The sequence below is a fragment of the Ctenopharyngodon idella genome, chromosome 6, assembly GCF_019924925.1.
Source record: "Ctenopharyngodon idella isolate HZGC_01 chromosome 6, HZGC01, whole genome shotgun sequence".
Taxonomy (NCBI): Eukaryota; Metazoa; Chordata; class Actinopteri; order Cypriniformes; family Xenocyprididae; genus Ctenopharyngodon; species Ctenopharyngodon idella.
The window spans coordinates 10,186,954-10,207,153 of NC_067225.1; the positions used below are offsets into that span (position 1 = coordinate 10,186,954).

The 20,200-nt window shown below is 38.8% G+C and overlaps 1 protein-coding gene across 1 annotated transcript in view; it reads left to right on the forward strand.

The window, feature by feature from the left end:
* Positions 1–306: 306 nt before the first annotated feature.
* The window catches only part of asic4b (acid-sensing (proton-gated) ion channel family member 4b), a 40,927-nt gene continuing 21,033 nt past the window's right edge, over positions 307–20,200 (forward strand). Inside the window, exon 1 of the mRNA XM_051897485.1 lies at positions 307–1,736. Within this exon, the coding sequence (XP_051753445.1) occupies positions 1,149–1,736 (588 nt within the window). The 5' untranslated portion in view covers positions 307–1,148. The remainder of the gene's footprint in view (positions 1,737–20,200) is intronic.

Consider the following 20,200-nt stretch of genomic DNA (forward strand, 5'->3'; position numbering starts at 1 on the left):
GTGTGCAAATCACTTAAAGGTCATAATTCATGGAATTAATAGGTTAAAATATGTATTTGTGCAACAAACTTGTGGAGTTTGCTTTCTCTAAACCATAAAGGACATACCAACTACAAAGCAATTTCTCTAGTGATTCTCAGATTCCTGGACTCTACTTTACCTACAGTATAGTCACGTTCACACCTGCTGAGTAGAAGAAAGATGAAGTAAGAACAAAGAGAGAGGTAGAAAGAGAGTGTTGGTGGTGGAGACAGTGAGCAACCACTGTAAGTGGATGTAACAACCTGCTGCTGTGAGAGAAATAAAAGCTCTAGTGAGGTTTGGGACGGCTTTTCTCCACTGAAGGGGAAATAACCCCTGCCTGCTCTGCTCATATAATATTAAATATCTCTCCTTTCACTTCTCTCTCTTCCCCTCCTCTTTCTTGTAGGGCATATAGAGAGGGCAGCATTCATACACCCTGTCTTTCATATCAGCTCTCTCTCCGGTTCCCTTTCTCTCTCCATCGCTCTCTCGCTCTCTTTCCCTGAGTGTGCGAGAGGAGTTCAGGCAGCAGCTACGTCAGCCGTCAGCGAGCAGCTGAGGAGAGCTGTGGAACTCACATGTATGTGTGTGTGTGAGTGTGTGTGTCTCTCTCTCATCCTTCTCTCATAGTCTCCAGCTCATGCCTCTACTCTCTCTGGAGTCTACGGCTGTGGCACATCCTGGGGCACTGACACGCCGAACGAAGCACCTCCTCTCACCATCTGCACTCTGCTCCTCAAACAGCAGCAGACCACAGCACAAGGAGAAAAGAGTGGAAGCAAAGGATGGAAGAGAAGAAGAGAGAGATGAGAATCTGAGGAAAAAGTGCGGAGGTAGGAGAGACTGACTGAGAGTAGATGGACAGAGTAGAAAAAGTGTGTGAAGAAATAGTATTGGAAGCATGAAACAGAGAGGAAGTGAGGAAAAGCAGAGGTGAAATTGATAAGAGTAATATTTGTTATAAACGGGACGCAGTTGGGTACGGGAGAGAATAACAACCTTAGAGAAAGAAGATTTAGGAAAAACTGTACAAACATAGCTGGCGAAACGGAAAAGAGCAAAGGCTCAGGGAGAGATCAGAGTAATTTGCAAAGGGCTCTTCACACGCCGCCCTGGCCAACCACATGCCCATCGAATTTGTTTGTAAAATCAAGTTTGCTGAGGGCGACGAAGCCAAGGGGGCCTCGACAGACGGAGGCAGAACCGGCATGCTAGATGAAGGCCTTCGGCAGCAAAAAGGAGGCATGGCTGACCTGTCGTCCTTTGCTAGCTCCTCTTCTCTACATGGTCTGGCTCGGGTATTGGGGACGTCAGGACGCTTGGGCTTCAGACAGACCCTCTGGGGACTGGCACTGTTGGTCTCGCTCAGTCTCTTCCTGTACCAGGCGACATGGAGCGCGGCAACTTATCTAGAGCATCCCCACTTCGCATCTCTGAGGGAAGAAACCCACCGTGAGCTCACCTTCCCGGCAATCACGCTCTGTAACGTCAACCGATTCCGCTTCTCTGCCCTCACAGATGCGGACATCTACCACTTGGCTAACCTCACCGGCCTGCCGCCCAAGAGCCGTAAAGGACACCGGCCAAGCGAGCTCCAGTACCCTCCCCCTGACATGCTAGACATTTTCCAGCGGACTGGCCACCAGTTGGAAGACATGCTGAAGAGCTGCAACTTCAGCGGGCAGAACTGCTCAAGCGAAGACTTCAGTGTGGTGAGTAGCGCAAGCTATGATTGGCTACCAAACAGAGAGATATACTGTAATTGTGATGGGATGAGGTCATTTGTTTGGCTTGAAAATCTTCTCTTTGTTTGGTGACTCTGAGCAATATTTTACAATGCCTCCTTCAGTCTTTTCAGTATGAGAGACAGCTAACAGCAATGATTTGTGTGGAAAGAGAGGAAATGAATCCCCATCCATCTGTGTCTAACCTCCTCGCTGGGGCAACAGACAGTAGAACAATGCAGTTATTTGCCATCTCAATTTGAGATCTGCCACATTTCTCTCCTGCTTTCTACATCCATTTCTTTTCCTGTTACATCATAGCCTGTCCCATCTGATGCTGAGTCTTATTTTGGCCAGAGAATGGATGAAAAATTCAGGAGAGGGACAAGCGACATGATTCCTGCATTAGCCCAATCAGCCTTGAGGAGACACGCTCTCAACTCTTCAAAGAAAGTTCCCTTGCTTACATTGACTTTTTTTTTTTGGGCTTGTCATGATGGTGTGATTCTTTTTAGTTTTGCTGTTGCTGTAATTTCCTCTTAGAGCTCTTTCTATCACTCTAAACGGGAATAGATAAGAGAGATGTGCCGTGATATAGACAATGAGACTTCTGTCAAGGATATCAGCTCTCTCTGATTTCGAGCCCTCCTCAAATAACTAATTTACTCCTCTTCTCTGTTAACTCATTCACTTTTTTTAGTCTTGGTTTCTTATGCATCAGATTTTGAGGAATTCAGTAGTGAAGGCTTAGGTTATTTACTGCATTGTCATGTTCACAAATTTGTTTGCCAGAATGTATGCATTTTCATTGTGCCCCATGACCCGGGGTTTTGTTTAGCATATGGTTATGTGCATTCAAATTGCTGCATTTTTGTGCATATTGATGACAGTCTGTTTGTCAGTGATTGACATTGTAACCTGCCCTTATGAAAGTATCTTTCCATTTGCATTTAGGAGAGCTATAGTCAATATCCCAGCATCCTACTCTCCAAATCTATAGTATTTCAAATGAGTGCACCTTTAGTAAAACCTAAATCCTTCTAATCTAAAAGTATATTTTAATTTTTATATGGTTATTTTATATTAGCTTTATGTTTTATTTTTATTATCTATAGTATTATTAGTATATTATTATTAGTAGTATGTTGTTATATATTAATATTGTCTCAAGGATAATGGAAAAAAGATTTTTTTTTTCTTTTTTCTTTGGCTTGATTTGCTCATGTAGATTACATCAGAAAATAATGCAATGGTCATCATTTTCAACTTCCCAATTCTGAGGTCATAATTTCGAGATTTACTTTGTTGGTGGAAACAATATAGGGATTATGGAGGACGGCAGGTTTGTTCTTGCCTATTTTTGGGGGAAAAATGATTAAAGCCAAACTGTTTTGAAGATATTTAATTTTGAATAAAATGTAGCGTCCCATTCGTTGACAACCAAATAAACATTTACCTATCATGCTATCTAGATAGTCAGCTTTGCTGACGATTCTTGAATTTTGGTCAAATACATGTTATTTTCGCTGTGTATAAAAATGATGATATTCTTCAAATGGTCATTCATATTGTAAATATGCAGTATTTTAATGACAAGACAAGGCAATGTAGCTGTTGTGGAAAAAGTGAATAAAGAATATCAATCACAGCAGCAATCGTTCTCCCCTCCACCAAGTTTATGGCACGCTCAACCCGAAAACTCGAGTATCAACATTAGTTTCCCAGTAGTAAATACGACTTGAGAGGGCATTCATGTCCAATTTCAGAGTAGGAAACTTGTATTTACAATGATTCCGATAGCATGTGAAGGCAGAATTACATTAGTACATTGGGATTTAACCCCATTATTATGTTGCAATTGCTAAAACTGCTGCCCAGTTGTAGTTTTATTCACTTGCCAAAGCCAGTTTTTACTTGCATTTGGTGCTTGTTTGTTAGTTTTCAATTCTGTAGTATGTGTTTGTTCTGTTGACATTCTATTTAGTTAAACGTTTCATGCTCTTTGATCTAAGAAGTCACTAGCGGCTGTGATCTCTCTGATGTCTTCAGATCTTGAACCATCCTTATTTGGCTCCTTTGTTGCTCAGTTATGATTTCCTGTTTTGTCAACAGGTCATGTAGCAGTGCCAAAACACATTTAGTACAGTACCTGTGAGCTTAACACATCATAGTTTTGACATAAAGCCCTTGTTAGGTACTGACATTGCAGCAGGATGTTATAGAAGTCTTAAAGTCTGTGGAATTTGAGGTTGCTTGATGCAGTAATGCACCCGTAGACATCTTGTGACATAGAAATTAATAGTGCTACTGTAATATATGTTATTTAAAAATTAGGGCATAAATGCATTCTGTCAAAATGAATTAAGAAAATAAGAACATTGTTGGCAATACAGTCATTTGCTTACATTGTTGTGCCATTATTGTAATGAGTTATGCCAGCCAGTTTATTTTAAAATGTACCTGCCTGTCATGTAAAACATGAACAGTGACTAATGGTTTTGATACAGTATTGGATCAGTCTTTTCCTGTTGAAATGGACAGTTCTTGGTGAGAATAATACTTTTGTTGGTTACATTTTGGTCCCTATTTTTACGATCTAAGCACATGGTCTGAAGTGCATGGCGCAGGTGCACTTAGGGTGTGTCCGAATCCACTTTTGGCGCAAGGTCCAAAAGGGTTGTACCTAGTCTTTTAATAAGTCATGGGTGTGGCGTAACGTGCAATAAACTAATCAGAGTGTCACCTCCTATTCCCTTTAAAAGCCAGTTGCACCATGGTGGATTGCTATTTACATGGCGAAATACACCCTCAACCTGACAAGTCAGTTTAAATACATGTGTGTATTGCCACGATTGGTCAAATGATTAGCCAATTTCATTCGCCATTTTTTGCAAATAGGTAATTCTAATACATGCAATGACTATGCATTATGACATGTAGGCATTTTTATCTTTATGTACACAATAATAATCTTTTACATTGTAATCCTTTTATTTGTAATATTTGGCATGTTTGTGTGCTGCTGCACATCCCTGAGTGTGTAACAAGCAGAGTGTACGAGCGTTGTGCACCTGACTATTGGTGCATATTACTAACTTACCCTTTAAATAACAAAAAAACAAACAAACTGAGGGCTATAAATACACTGGGCAAATCAATCAATGAATCACCATGGGAACAAAAGAGAAACACAGGAAACAGAGAGATACTAACTAATGGACTGTAGGGCCAAGGCAGAACTGCAGACTTGTGGGGCCGAGGTGGAGATGGGGGCTCGGTAGACAGGGGTGCAGCCGATAGGAGTGAGGACGATGGTGGAGCTGGAGGAAAGAAAGAGCCCGGTGGAGCGAAAGGGGTGGAGGGTGTAGCCAGAGGACTGGAAGTCCATGGTGCAGCCTGGGTTATGACTGACCAAGACAGAGCTGGATGGATGAGGGACCCTGCGAAGCCTGAGGGATGACGGACAATGGTGGAACAGGTGGAGCCAAGGTGGAGTTGATGGATCAAGAGGCTGAGGTGGAGTCCAGGGCTTAGAGGCCCGAGGCGGAGCCTGGGGATCAACACACCAGGGTGGAGCTGGAAACCTGGAAGCCCAAGGTGGATCCGAACAGCTGGGTGGAGCTAGTGAAGGAGGAGCCGAGGGGCTGAAGGGAGCCAACGGATATGGGGCAGAGGAACTGGCTGAAGCCAGTAGAGGAGGAGGTAGTGGGAGGCTGGGTGGGTCCTCCGGCTATGCCTCATCCCTCAAACCCTTTGGCTCCACCGGGTTCTGGCCGATGAAGGAGACTAACATACCCTGAGAGACGGACGTTAATACTGGCTCTCGCACCTGGTCAGACTCAGCTATTGGCTCGGGCTCTTGGACTAATATAGCATCCATCATGTACTCGGGCTCAGGCTTTGTGGCGGGCATGGGCTTGTGCGCTGGGTCTGTGGTGGGCTCTGGCTTATAGTCCGTAGTGGCCGTGGCATGAGGCTGAATGAGCTCTGGGTCCAGGGTGAGATTATCAAGTAGCTGGTGATTTCCTCCTGCACCTCATCCATGGTGAATGAGGAACCACTTCATGAACGAGAGAACCAGTTAAACAAAGTTCTTAAATTCCCCTTGAGGACCATTAACAGGTAGGGGAACAAGTTGTTTAATGTGAGCATTAAATCAATTCCAGTAAAAAGGAAATCAGTGCGCTCTCAGGGTAGTGGGTATGGAAAGCAAGGTCCAGAAACACTCTGGTATGGTCCTTGAGGGCCCCCTCATCCTGGGTGAGGTGGAGGATGCATACTGCTGGCAGATCCATCTTTTCTAGGTCCATTCTTCTGTCACAGATGGGTTGTCGAAAAGGAGAGTTGAAGCAGGATCTAAATATAGAAGTCAACTTTAATAAACAATAAATCAAAATAACAAACACTCAGGAGATCAAGATAATGCACAGGAGAAACACAACCACTATACACAGACAAGAACGGACAACTAATAACACAAACTGAGGGCTAAAAACTGGTTAACGAAAGAAGGAAACAAGAGACAGGTTATCACACTTTTTTATTTTTACTTTTAGTTCTCTAACAATACAGTAATTTACAGGATGATCTAGAGCTGAATAAATGTGCCTTCATTCTTTCAACCATCTAAACCATTTTTAGATGAATATTTAGCAGACACGTGAGATGTCTACATGCCAAACACTCAACATGTTAAGGTGATCTATCTTTTTTCCTGTTTCCGGAGATCATAATGACCCTTTTATGGATCTTTGGACAAAAATTGTGCCTGTCTAGGATGAAGCGATTAGAGAGCCTTAAAAATCATTATTTTGCTTCAGTTAAAAAAAGAGGCTGTTACTTAGGCTTAAGGGCCACAAGCTGTGTATTGACACCCTCACCAACCAATAAAAGATTGTGTTTAATCAATCCTTCTGCAATACAGCCGGCACAGCTAAAGCACAACCATCATGTCAATTAGAATCAATGAAAAGCTAATAACTATGTCAGTTTAAACAGGATTAGTCCTGATCGTTTCACTTTATCGACATTCATTTTAAAATGCAAAAGGACAGGGAAAAATCTGTAAATGGAAAGTCTCCATAAGTACCTTTTGTCCATTTGCAAGTGTGCTTTTTTCTACTTGTTACTTTGCACTTTTTTTTTTAAATGTTTATTTACTATTTATTCAAGTTTTTTTCAGGATATTTAATTTCTATGGTCTAAAGAATTAAAAAGTTATTGTCATTTGAAAGTGTGTAGGCCTACTTGCTTTATTTTGCTGTTATATTATGATTATATATTCAGTGGCATAAAATGTTCTTAAAATGACACTAATATCGTTTATCGCAATTATTTCTGGGACAATATATTGCACAACAAAAAGTAGTTATCGTGACAGGCCTAGTCGTCTGTGAGGTCCTTGCTTTGGACTCTCATTCACAGATGCTTTGTTTTGGGTGGGGGAAGGGGTATTTTTACTGCTTGATAAATATAAGCAATATGTCACAAAGCTTCATGTGCTTGTTGTTTCCTAATTAGGACCTCAAATAGATAAATATTTGGTCTGCTTTTTTTAAAACCAAAAAAAAAAAAAAAAAAAGCAGGAGGATAGCTAGTGTGCACATCTTAAAGGGATAGTATGACAGTTCTGACTTCATTTACTCACCCTCATGTCGTTCCAAACCCGTAAGATTTTCGTTTATCTTTTGGAACACAAATGAAGATATTCTTAATGAAATCTGAGCGATTTCTGTCCCTCCATTGACAGCTACTCAACTACCACTTTGGTGCCTCAGAAGGTTCATAAAGAGATCATAAAACTAATTCATATAAATTGAGTGGTTTAGTCCAAATTTTCTGAAGAAACAGGATCACTATATGATTGAATTTAGGCTTTTATTCACATTCACAAAACAGCGGGAAACTCTTTATAAAGAGGGAAACTTGTGACAAATGTGACCCATGCTGGCAGAATGAGTCGCAATGAACAAATATTTTAAAAAATGAGTTATTGTTATTTTCACATTCTGTATTAAAAAACCTTCAAGATGATGTATGATTTGGAATTGGACAAAATATGACTGAGCTACACTTATTTGTATTCAATAGAGTCAGCAAAGTCAAATTTGAGAAAAATCGAGTTAAAGTTTTCTGAAGGTTCCAAAACAAAATCATCTAGCAACCCCATGCCTTAAAGGATTAGTTCACTTCAGAATTAAAATTTCCTGATAATTTACTCACCCCCATGTCATCCAAGATGTTCATGTCTTTCTTTCTTCAGTTGAAAAGAAATTAAGGTTTTTGAGGAAAAAAGAGTTTTACACGATCCCAGACGAGGAATAAGGGTCTTATCTAGCGAAACAATCGGTCATTTTCTAAAAAAAAAAAAAATGTATATACTTTTTAACCACAAATGCTCGTCTTGCACTGCTTTGCAATGCGCCACGCATTACATAATCATGTTGGAAAGGTCTCGTAGGTGGAAGTACCAATCCAGTGTCTACAAAGCGAACATGCAAAGACTAAGTCAAAAAGCCTTTGTCGGATGAGTTGGAGGAGAAAATGAGATGGAGTTTTTCGCCCTATTGTGGTACTTTTGCCTACGTCACGCGTGACCTTTCCAACATGATTACGTAATGCGCATCGCAGAGCAGTGCAAGATGAGCATTTGTGGTTAAAAAGTATATACATTTTTATTTTTTTTTAGAAAATGACCTTTTGTTTTGCTAGACAAGACCCTTATTCCTCGTCTGGGATCGTGTAGAGCTCTTTGAAGCTGCACTGAAACTGACATTTGGACCTTCAACCCGTTGAACCCCAGTGAAGTCCACTATATGGAGAAAAATCCTGGAATGTTTTCCTCAAAAACCTTCATTTCTTTTCGACTGAAGAAAGAAAGACATGAACATCTTGAATGACATGGGGGTGAGTAAATGATCAGGAAATTTGAATTCTGAAGTGAACTAATCCTCTAAAATCCCTGGTAATACCACCAAATTTGACACATACAAAGTCGAAACCCATATCTATAGGAAAAATATATGTTCAACTTTTTTTCCCCATGATACCACAGTGCACGACTCGGGGTGTTATGACCAATCACCAAAGGCGTTATTGAATTGGGAAGCACCGGCCGTCGAGAAGCAAGCAGAGAAAAATTGACATTTTCCATGGATTAATAAAACAAAGGAAAGATTAAGTAAGGTATACCTCTCAGAAAACATAGATGAGGGCTAATTTTTGGGAAAACCTCAAAATTTTTTTAAACTTGTTTTGCCTGTAGCTTGTAATTAGCCCGTGGGCATTCTGACATATTTTGCCAGCATGGGTCACAAATAACTGCACATCAATCCAGTCACTTTATTCCGACTGATGAATCTGAGCATAGTGTTCACATGAATGTAAATGATGCTCCTGAAATACTCCTATATCACTAAATGTCACCATTGTGTTTTATGTAGCTCTGTACCCCTTTTACTATAGGTGAGAGATGAAAATGTATTGCACAATTTCCCCATACAGATACAAATCTCATTTTCATGCATTCAACAATAATTAGATGCTTTATAATGATATGATATTATTCATCCAATAGTCAAAATGCATTATATGTAAATCATTTTGCTACAGTGTCACTCAGAAAAAACTTCCAATTTGTATTCCATTCTATTTCCATTTAAATCAGACTGGTGAAATTTTTTAAGCAGCCAGTGGTTCAGGTGCGAAGGTTGCAACATCCCGGTTGTCAGAGATAAATGTAATTACTATTTTTGGCATACAAGAAAGTCAGCAGTAATCATTTCTGTAAATAATGACCACACAACGACCTTGGGGGGAACAGGAATAAACAAGCTCAGTGGAGGTCAATGGATCAGTTCTCACTTTTCCCTCCATCCTTTAGCTCGGTAATGATTTTGCATGCTTGATTTTACACAATAGAGAGGCATAGATTAGTGAAACTCACATGAAACATTCATCAGAGCCCCCTGCCAATGAGATAGCAATAGATGGGTCCTTCCTGCCACTCACTGGATTTGGCTGATCACTCACACATACCTGACACTGAAACGATTCTGCTCACCATAAATTTAAAATCTCAATGCATGCATGCACAAAGATGTACACACAAAAACAAATAACTTATAGATCTCAGATGTGATATACCACAGTTACTTAACATCACACATTCTTTGCGTTTCTCTTAAATATATTACTTTATCTCTAATGTAGTTTTAAGAAAAAAAGAAAAGAAAACAACAAAATCTCCCAGCAGCAGATATGTCAGCTCTAGTCTCAGACAGCGGATGACTAATGTGTACGCAGTGGGTGATGTTAACAAACTCTTTGGCTTTCACTGAGTTTTTACAGTTCAGTTAGTTCAAACATGAGACATCAAACTGAGATAATGTTTTATTTTCCCACCCAAGAAACAGATTTGACTTAAATTCATTTGTTGTATTTCTCATCTCAGGAACAGGTTTTACATGGAGGAGTAATTGAGGGCTTCTGGTCTAAGTCCAGGAAATGTGAATCATTTCTTCCGATAAACGTCACGAAAGTGAACTGTGTTGGACTGCTTATTTTTAATTTTTTTTTGTTTTGGCAGAAGAGGTTTATCAAAATGTTATGCGATGTTTTGATTTTGAATATTTATGAGTTTCACATAGCAAGGTTACCAAACACTCTGTTTCAAAATAAGGGGCAGTCTTGATCATTTTTACACCACATATGCAATTTGAGATTTAAATATATGCATTGTAAACAAAATAAAATGGTCTAGTATGCCAAGAATAAAACAACTGATTTGATTAAGTTATATGCAATTTATTACATGATTTTGGATTATTGACATATGACTTTATTGCATTAATTTTCTGTTGTTAAAGTAAATTCATTTAATTGTCATTCTAAAGTGTCACCATCATACATGCATATCAATTTTCTACCTATAGGTGAATTATAACACCAAATAGTGACTATTTTAAGATAAACAGATGAAATACTGAAAAATTTATATAGCAACATAGCAATCTAGTGAAAATGTGAGCCAAATAAATGCACAAGAAACTGAAAGAAAAGGACTGATTGTCTTTACAGGTCACTGTATACAACAATTAATTCTGGTCCTCAAACCTGATTGCTCCAACAGCAGTGGCTTTTTACTGTTTGTGTCACAGGAGACAGGTTACATCATTACGCCATTAGGTGGCGGCAAGAGAATGTCTTTAAGTGTGAGTCAATGAATCACACATTTAACCAATTCATTCAAAATACTGATTCATTAAAGGGGACCTATAATGCCCCTTTTACAAGATGTAATAGAAGTCTCTGGTGTCCCCAGAATGTGTCTGTGAAGTTTCAGCTCAAAATCCCCCACAGATCATTTATTATAGCTTGTCAAATTTGCCCCTATTTGGGTGTGAGCAAAAACACGCCGTTTTTGTGTGTGTCCCTTTAAATGCAAATGAGCTGCTGCTCCCCGCCCCTTTCCAGAAGAGGGCGGAGCTTTAACAGCTCACGCTTCGGTTGCTCAACAACAACAAAGCTGGAGAATCTCACGCAGCCAAAATGAGGATTGTCAGTAACGGTGTTCAGCCTTACATTGTTCAAACCGGAGTCGACACTGATGGAGAGACTCAGGAAGAAGTTACAACTTTTAGAATGAAACTGGACGTTTCTGAACGGTTAGTGGATACATTTATGTAGTTGCTGTGGAGTTGATTCAACTCATCGACTAGCATGTGCCGTCATGTTAATCTTTTGAGCAAAACCCATATGGACGCCCACTATACATATAGCAGAGCCATACACACCAGGCTAACGTTTATGATTGATATCAAATGCTGTGAACAGTCTAATATTTTTTCAAAAATATCGATTGGACAGAAACGCTCCTTTTTTAGTATCAAGCTTGCCAGGGTCAACTTCAGGCTATCAAAGCTAACGAGACTCTAAATAGTTCTCGTCTGTGCAGCCAACGACAGAACAGTTAGCATGCTTTGCTCCAATTTTTGCCATGGCGTTAGAACTGTTACACCGTTGTCACTTGTGAAAACAAAATGGCGGCACCGTGTGTGGAAACTTGCAGATTAAGGGGCGGTAATATTATAATAAGATCCCCTTCTTATGTCACTAGGGGAGCGAAATCTGAGCGGCTCTTCACATGCTTGCAGAAAAAGGCTTACCAAAATAAAGTTACTGGGTTAGCCTTTTTCATGTTTTCAGGGTTGGTAGATGCACTGGGGACCCGATTCTAGCACTTAAACACGGAATCCATTTTACACAATTTGCACTGTACATTAAGTGTAAACAGCTTGAGGGTTTCATTCAACTAGTTTTTGCAACTAATTTTTATTTTACAAAACTTGAAATCATTGTTGCATGTGTACTGAAGTGGGAATGTGTTTGCACGCCTTTGAATTTCATGTTGTTTTCAGAATCTAATCACTGATGTAGTAGATGATTGGTGTTTTGACTCATTGTGTCTCTGATTGGCTCAGCAGGATCTGTGATAGCATTAGTGACTAGGTAAGTCCCTGAGACAGGCTTATTGCATTACCGGGTTATTTTTGCATTACACCTGTGAGGGAAACACTGATCTTACCTGGTTTTCAGACCCACTTCTTTCTTTTCTCACTTGAGGATTGTGGCATAATTTTGTGTGTCCTACAACCTTAATATAGTTCTGCATGCAGTGGGTTCTTCATAAAAAAGTGATTTAAATTTGAGATAGAGATGATAACTGATCTAGAGAGATGGAGCAATAAAGAGCAATAAAGCACAAGCTCTCAAGAGGTTAAACACAGGTCAGTTTTGCAAAATGCATGCCGTATGACTTTAATAACATAATTGAGATCACATATCGGTCATTGTCATTTCATCTCAGGAAATAAATCATAGCAAAAACACAGAGTACTAATAATAAAAGCTCTAGGGCTGAATTCACAAAATGTGTTTGTTTGGCTTTTTAATCGCTGTATGAGTCTCGGTTGCAGTAAGAGTAACAGGGCAGCAGTGAATCCCCAATCCCATCTTGGACTCAGGAATTATGATGATTTCTGCTAGATGGTTTTCCTTGTTCGTGACAACTTCAAAGGCAAACTCAGTATAGCAATAGGATTTAGAGATTACATTCTGGGCTTGCACTAAAATCAATTGCGTGTTTGAAGTTGCTTTAGTATGAATGCAACGTTTCCTATTACTCAGCAACATGCAAATTGGGGGGCATCAAGAGGATGAGAGATAAAGAGATGGATAGATAGATACTAGTGTGTGTGTGAGAGAGATCTGATGAACTCTACCTCTGCCTTTAGATGATTTAAAACACTAATCACATCTCCATCAAAGACTGCTTGAGATAAAAGGAAATCACTTCACTTCTATTAATACAATCACTTTCAAATGGCATCTCATTAACATCTAATCATGTTCCATTATGTGAGGTGTCCAGAGATTTTATTCTGTAATGCAATGTTCAAGACTTTTTCTGGCACATTGACATTTTTATGGAACATTGACAAAAAGAAACACATGATGTTTTATTTTTTTCAAGACTCATCAATGGATTGTTTTTGTGTGTCATCTAAAGTGGTTTATTGACATTCTCTGTGTAAACAGTCTGAATGCGCGAACTAACTGCCTGAACAAATTTTCTGCTCCTCAATTCTGATTGCTTGTTTGATGAAGCATGTGCAAGCATTTAAACCACACACTCGAAAATAAATGTAATGACGGCAAGATGCATCAGACTCATTAGATAAATATCACACAAACACGCACATCTGTTTGTGCACCAAAGCTGTCAACATCACAATATCAGAGAAGATGTGTAACCACCAAGAACAAAGCAGCAAATATAATTTGCTTAAATATTAACTTGTTTATTGTAGAACATGTTGATTTATTAACATGCAGTAATTACATCCTTTCATTTCATGAAATTGACGATTAAAGATTAAAGACTGTCCTTCAAATTCCAACAAACCCAACAAAACATTTTAATTAAATTATCTTTGCTCTATCCATATTTGTTTAGTGTGATGAGCTTGACAGAACCACTACATTTTATTACTGATGATTTTATTACTTTATTACTGATATTCATGCAGTTTTTTTATTGAGATATAGGAAGATTTTACTCTGAACCAACGGGCATAGTAGGATAGTTGGAGTCTCTTCTGTCCTTTTAATTACCTTTAAAAGTTTGAAAGAAATTAACACTTTTATTCAGTAAGGGTGCATTAAATTAATCAAAAGTAACAGTAAAGACATTTTTAGGCCTAATGTTACAAAATATTTTGGTAACTAACATTTTAAGGAGATGTAATTACATGTTACTGCATGTACTTACTATAGTAATAACTGCAAATTATGCATAATTCCTTTGAACTTTCTATTAATCAAAGAATCAAGAAGAAAATTGTATCACACTTTCCACACACACACACAAGTGTTAAGCAACACAACTGTTTTCAACATTGAAAATAATAATAAATGTTTCTTGAGCAGCAAATCAGCATATTACAATGGTTTCTGAAGGATCATGTGACACAGAAGATGGAAGTAATGATGCTAAAAATTCAGCTTTTATCACAGGAATAAATTACATTATAACATTAATGTCACAGACTACGTTTACCATCATCCTACCTGGCACCCAACCGTGCACACCTGGGACTCATCTAGCCCTCATCACAAGCACTTTATAGAGTACACACACTTACTCAGTCATTGGCAATGACTTTGTAGGCAGCGTCTGAGCTCGAAGGCACCACACAAAACTGATTTCGGACAGACTTCTGAGGCAGCGTAACAGTTTAATGATCTACAGCAAAACAGAGAGAGAGATCTGATGATAACTAAGTGAATATTTAATTACTAAAATAGTAATTTCTCGCAATAAATGACATCAAAAGTGATAAACATTGGTCAAAAATGTACATTTACACACAAACTGAACACCAACTGCAACTTTCCAACACCATCTTTATGTTTTTAGCTGAACTGTCATGGAATGGAAAGCACAGGATTGTGGGATATCAAAGACAGTGAAGGATACATCTATACATCTTGCTTTTGTAGTGGAGACGCTCATGTCGAATGTGTTTGAACAGTGCAAAAGACCGAGACTCTCTGCCTACTGAACGCGTAAACATTATGGGAAGCACGCTATCCAGATGGGATTTAAACTTTGTCAGCTGGAGTGGAGACCACAGTTTGGTTTGAAGATGAAAAACATACCAAGCACAATGTTCTCTCACAATTCCTGATTTCTAACACACACTCACAGCGCCCGAGCGTGACAATAAAAAAGAATTAGTTTTTACTGTATTTTTTTATCAAATAACTGCGCCCTTGGTAAGCAGAAGAGGCTTCTTTTGAAAACATCGTACTGACCCCAAAGTTTTGAACGGTAGTGAGTGAATAAAGGGATCTTTTTTTCTTTTCTTTTAAATAATTAATGGTTGATGAAGTAGATAAAATCAACTAAAAATCCAGTTGTCAATTACGTTCCACCATCTCATCTTTTAAAATGTACTGTTAAAGTGTGTTATCTTTTCATGTACTTTGTTTTATCTGTTTTCTTCTTGCTCTCTTTCTCATCATCTTTTTTATAATCTTTCCCCCCTGAGATATCAGTGTAAATAACCCATTAAATCACAGATATGACAGTTCGGGTACTACGGTATGCCGACACCCTCTGTCACCCAAATGGCCGTAACCAACCACAGCTGTCATAATTACCCAGAAATGACCTGTCACCAAGCAGACGCATTATGCACGACACAAACACAAAAGATTCCACACTGTCATTGGGTGCTTTGATCTGCTTCCTGATATGTGGTGGAAACAGTCTTGTTCAGACAGGTTTTAAATTGCTGAAGGAAATCATTTTTAGATCAAAACAAATTCCGACAGTTTTAATGTTCGGAGCTCTGCAACACAAGACATTGGATGTGAGAAGGTGATTTGGGGTGGAAGCAATACAGAGCTCTCTTTTTTGTTATCTTCTACACATACAGCTGTAAATATGGTCTTATATGTAAAAGTCCCCGATGTGATGCCTGCGCTCAGTCTATATCTCATTCCCTCTTCTCTCAGCAACAGGACAGAAGTGCTGACATTTCTTTTGACTCTAGGCTGATTCTCTGTGATGTCAGTGCAGTGTCCCGAATGGTTGCTCCCAACAGACAGGACAATTCATGTGCAGATTTTTTTTTTTTTTTTTTTTTTGCTGTTTTTCGTCTGCAGTATAGCATTCTGTGGGTATAGTAAACATTGAGATGTAACTGAGACAATGTTAGGTCTAACCTTTACGTCAATCGATGAGACATTATCTCTTTAATAAAAGGTTTGAGGGCTAAGACTGACAGATGAGATGCCTGTTGATCTTTGTGGCCAGGAAAACATGACCAAAAAAAAAAGCAAATACACAAAAAAATAGAGATGGATAAATGTGTAATGGCAAGCTGTCCCAGTGAGAGGTCATTATAAGGACAGGCAGAGAGAGAGAGAGAGAGAGAAAGAGAGAGATCCAGGTGGTTTCAAAGTGGGACACTGAGGTGTTTTTGTACATCTTGACATCTTTCCAATAGCAGATTAACAAATTTCATTTTATACTGAAAGTAAAGAATTCTAGATAAAGCCTACAGTAAATACAACAAAACAGGACAAACATTGTATCCAAACCTCTGATTTTATACAATCTAAAAGGCACTTCTGTCAGTGCCTGTTTCTGAGTGGTAAAAATGAGCTGAAGACAAGCCCTCCAGCTCTGATGCAACATCTGCCTCTGAGTTCCAGGATGTCTTACACTGCCCAAGGCAAGATGAGAACACACTTTCAAAACATCCAGCTCTAGGACAGGAGCATGCAGAGAGATTCAGACCCGCCATGAGATGAAGAACCTACACACACACACACACACACACACACACACATGCACGCATGCTTGACACACTCATTAACAATCAGATGAGTATAATCACATGTTGATTATTAGGTGTTTAGACTCAGTTTGAGACATTTGTTGTTATTATATTATGATAATCCACCAGCATAGTCTCATTATGATTTTTCTATATGGGAGTTCATGATTGTCAATAAACACAAAAGCACATGCTGTTTGTGTTGTCCAGATGACAAGTTGAAATTAAAGTGATCTCTTTCCTTTATCTTAGTATTCTACATTTGTAGTCCTTTTCAATACATTTATTCATCTTTTTGTACTTATTATATTGTGTTCAAAAGTAAGGGGTCAGAAAGATTTTAGTAATTAATACATTTATTCAGCAATTAGGATGCATTAAATTCATCAAAAGTAGCAGTAAAGACATTTATAATGTTACAAAAAATCTGAATTTAAAAAAAAAATTCATTCTATTCACGGTTTTCGCAAAATGTTAATCAGCACAGCTGCTTTTCAACATTGATAATAATGCGAAATGTTATCTGAGCACCAAATCAGCATATTAGAATGATTTCTGAAGGATCATGTGACACCAGGGGCGATTCTTTCATTATTAGGAATCAGCCCCTAATGAGGGTATGATTAAAAACAAACTATATATATATATATATATTGTTTGTACTAGGGTAGGCATGAACAATACAGTAGGTTCTACACTACCTATCAAGTCAATCCCTGAATATTGAATTAATTTCTAATCATTTTTAATAACCAGCTAAGGCTACGTTCACACTACAGGTAAACATGGCCCAAATCTGATTTTTTTTTGCCTATGTGTGACTCATTTCTGTTTCCCCATGACAGTGTGAACAGTACAAACCACATGGAATCTGATCTTTTCAATTCTGATTTGTGCCACTTCCATTTGTGGTACTAAATCCAATACAGGTCAGATGTTTTGTAATGCGACCGCAGTGTGAACAGTCAAATTAGAATTCACATGATTTTTATGTCACTCAAGATCAACATTCATCACGATTCTGTGCTCATGGCAGTCTATTCAAAGATTTTACATACCCAACATAATCAAGACAGTTGCGAAAGTTAGTCAGTAGAAGGCAGTGATGTGTCAGAGACAGCTCTGTAATACAAGCAAAACATGAAGCCTCGTATCATAAAAGTTTCAAAACTCTGCTCTCTTTTGTCACATCATTGTCTTTATTTTTCATATTGCCTGCGCATAAGTTTACTGGCTTCTGCGGCAGATCACACTATAAATAAACGCGTAATCGCTTACATTAATGCCCTCCATGTTTACTTCGTATGACAGCGCGCTGTGTGTGTTGCCAAGTTTGCAATTTTCCCACAGAATTGGGTTACTTTTTCACTGTTGCCGTGGGTTGTTTTGCTTTAGTGAAAGATGTCTGTCACCTGGTGGAAAACAAACACTTTTAACATGAAAATGACATGAAATTACCACTATAACCAGTAGATGGCTGCAGAGGACCACACATTAGCTCATATGCCATTTCCACTCCGTTTTATAGTTCTTTTTGCATGTTTTGCTTTTGGATTTATTATAAAAATAAGAAATTATAACAAATTTTAGCAATTTTATTGCACTTAAGAATGAAGTATAGCAAGAGTAGGAAAAGTCACAAAGTCTCATGCCATTTAGATGAAAGGAATTTCATAAATAAAAAAATAATCTCAGATTTTTCAGTGGATGGGAAACCCTCTTGCTCCTCGCATTATGTAAACTGCATTTATGACAAAGAACTACACAGATGCAGATATGATAACAGTCTATCATTATGTTGCACACACGTTGTCCTCTGCTTTTGACCCTGGCGCTGCGCTGCTATGGATTGAAGAACACACTGAATAATGCAGACTAAAATACGGGGATGAGCCGGTTTCATACTGTATGAGTTTTAAAGGGGACTGAGGCTGCTAAAATGGGCCTAGAGATGCTGAAGACTGAAGTAATGGCTGCTGAAAATTCTGCTTTGTCATCACAGGAATTAATTAGATTTTAAAATATATTAAAACAGAAAACAGTCTTACCAACCCTAAACTTTTGAATGGTAGTGCAATTATAAAAATGCTAAATACTAAATACTATAAACTGTGTATATAACTTTGTTTTAGACAAAACAACCTCCAGCATCATGGAAATTTATTGTTAAAGATAAAATTTGTAATTAATAATATTCTGTTGTGTTATAATGCATAAAGTGCATACTAAGGCAAGTAGATGCGGTGCTAAACACAGCGTGATGTGTGAGTCAGGATGGCAGAGAGACAGAGAGGTTCTAACCTCAGCAGGGGATCAATCAAGCGATCATTAAGTGTGATGTTGTGCATTGATTAACCCCAGCATGAGGTCGAGAGAGCGATGGAACAGATTCCATATAACCTTCAGTTTTAAACCAACACTGGTGGAAAACGAAACAGGTCAATGTTAGCTAACCTGAAGCAATGCAAACACACATATCCATATACAGATTCTCAGGCACATACATACTTTACAGATGGTGTGTGTGATGGACAGACATGATTGACAGCTAGCCCACTCAAGCAGAATGAGGCCATGCAGAAGGCTTGTGCTGCAGTTGTGTGCTGCGATTGATTGCTGGTTTGCTTTGAAGAATTAGCTTCAAATAAAAAAAAAAGATCTAATGAATTGTACAAAGAAAGGAAATGTGTGTGTTCACTTTCCTAAAAAAGTTGATTCTTCAACTCTGAATAGCCCCAGAGTTGGGGTCGTCTCTAGCACAGGAATCAGCTCTCGTTGTTGCTGTGTCTGAAATCACTTACTTGTTCGCTCATTCTCTAATCCCCATGCAGAGCATGGCAGCTGAGTGCACTATATCAGCAAGAAGTGAACACTGCGTCATTATCATTATCATGCGTCAGAGAGCTGGAGCTGTCACAGAACTTCGTCATGAGCGATTAGCACCACCTCTGTGTTTCGACCACGGCTGTTTCTTCTTGATATTTGCCTCTGTAAGGTACATCTGTATTAGGTATTGTCAACAGCTAGGTAACAATGTTGATAGCTACTCATCATTTCAAGGTAAAGTCATTGCTAAATTTGACAATAACACTAATGCATGCGTTTGGGACAGATCGGATTTTGGATTTTTCCCACCTCATTCTAGGAAATAACGTCTGGAACGCCCGGGAATGCCACTCAAAGTCGGACATTTGGCGCGTGAACTCGGAATACATCGATCATTCCAGACCTCAGCGAGACGCGTCATTTGACGTCACTTCCAAGATGTCGGCGCGTCCTGCTTCCAATGAATATGAACGTAAAAACAAACTTTAAAATTAGACATTAAGTTAATGTAATGTTACCTTAGTTTTTGCTTTTCAATTTTATATTATTTTTATTCTATTTTGCCATAATTGACACAAAAACACGATATGCTCTCATTGTGTCATGGCGACATCATGTGGTCAACATGCGAGTGTGACGGAAACTATTGGACTCCCTGAGGTCTGAAGTGGGGCATTTAATTTGGGATATTCCCACGTCCAACCTCGTCTGGAAGAC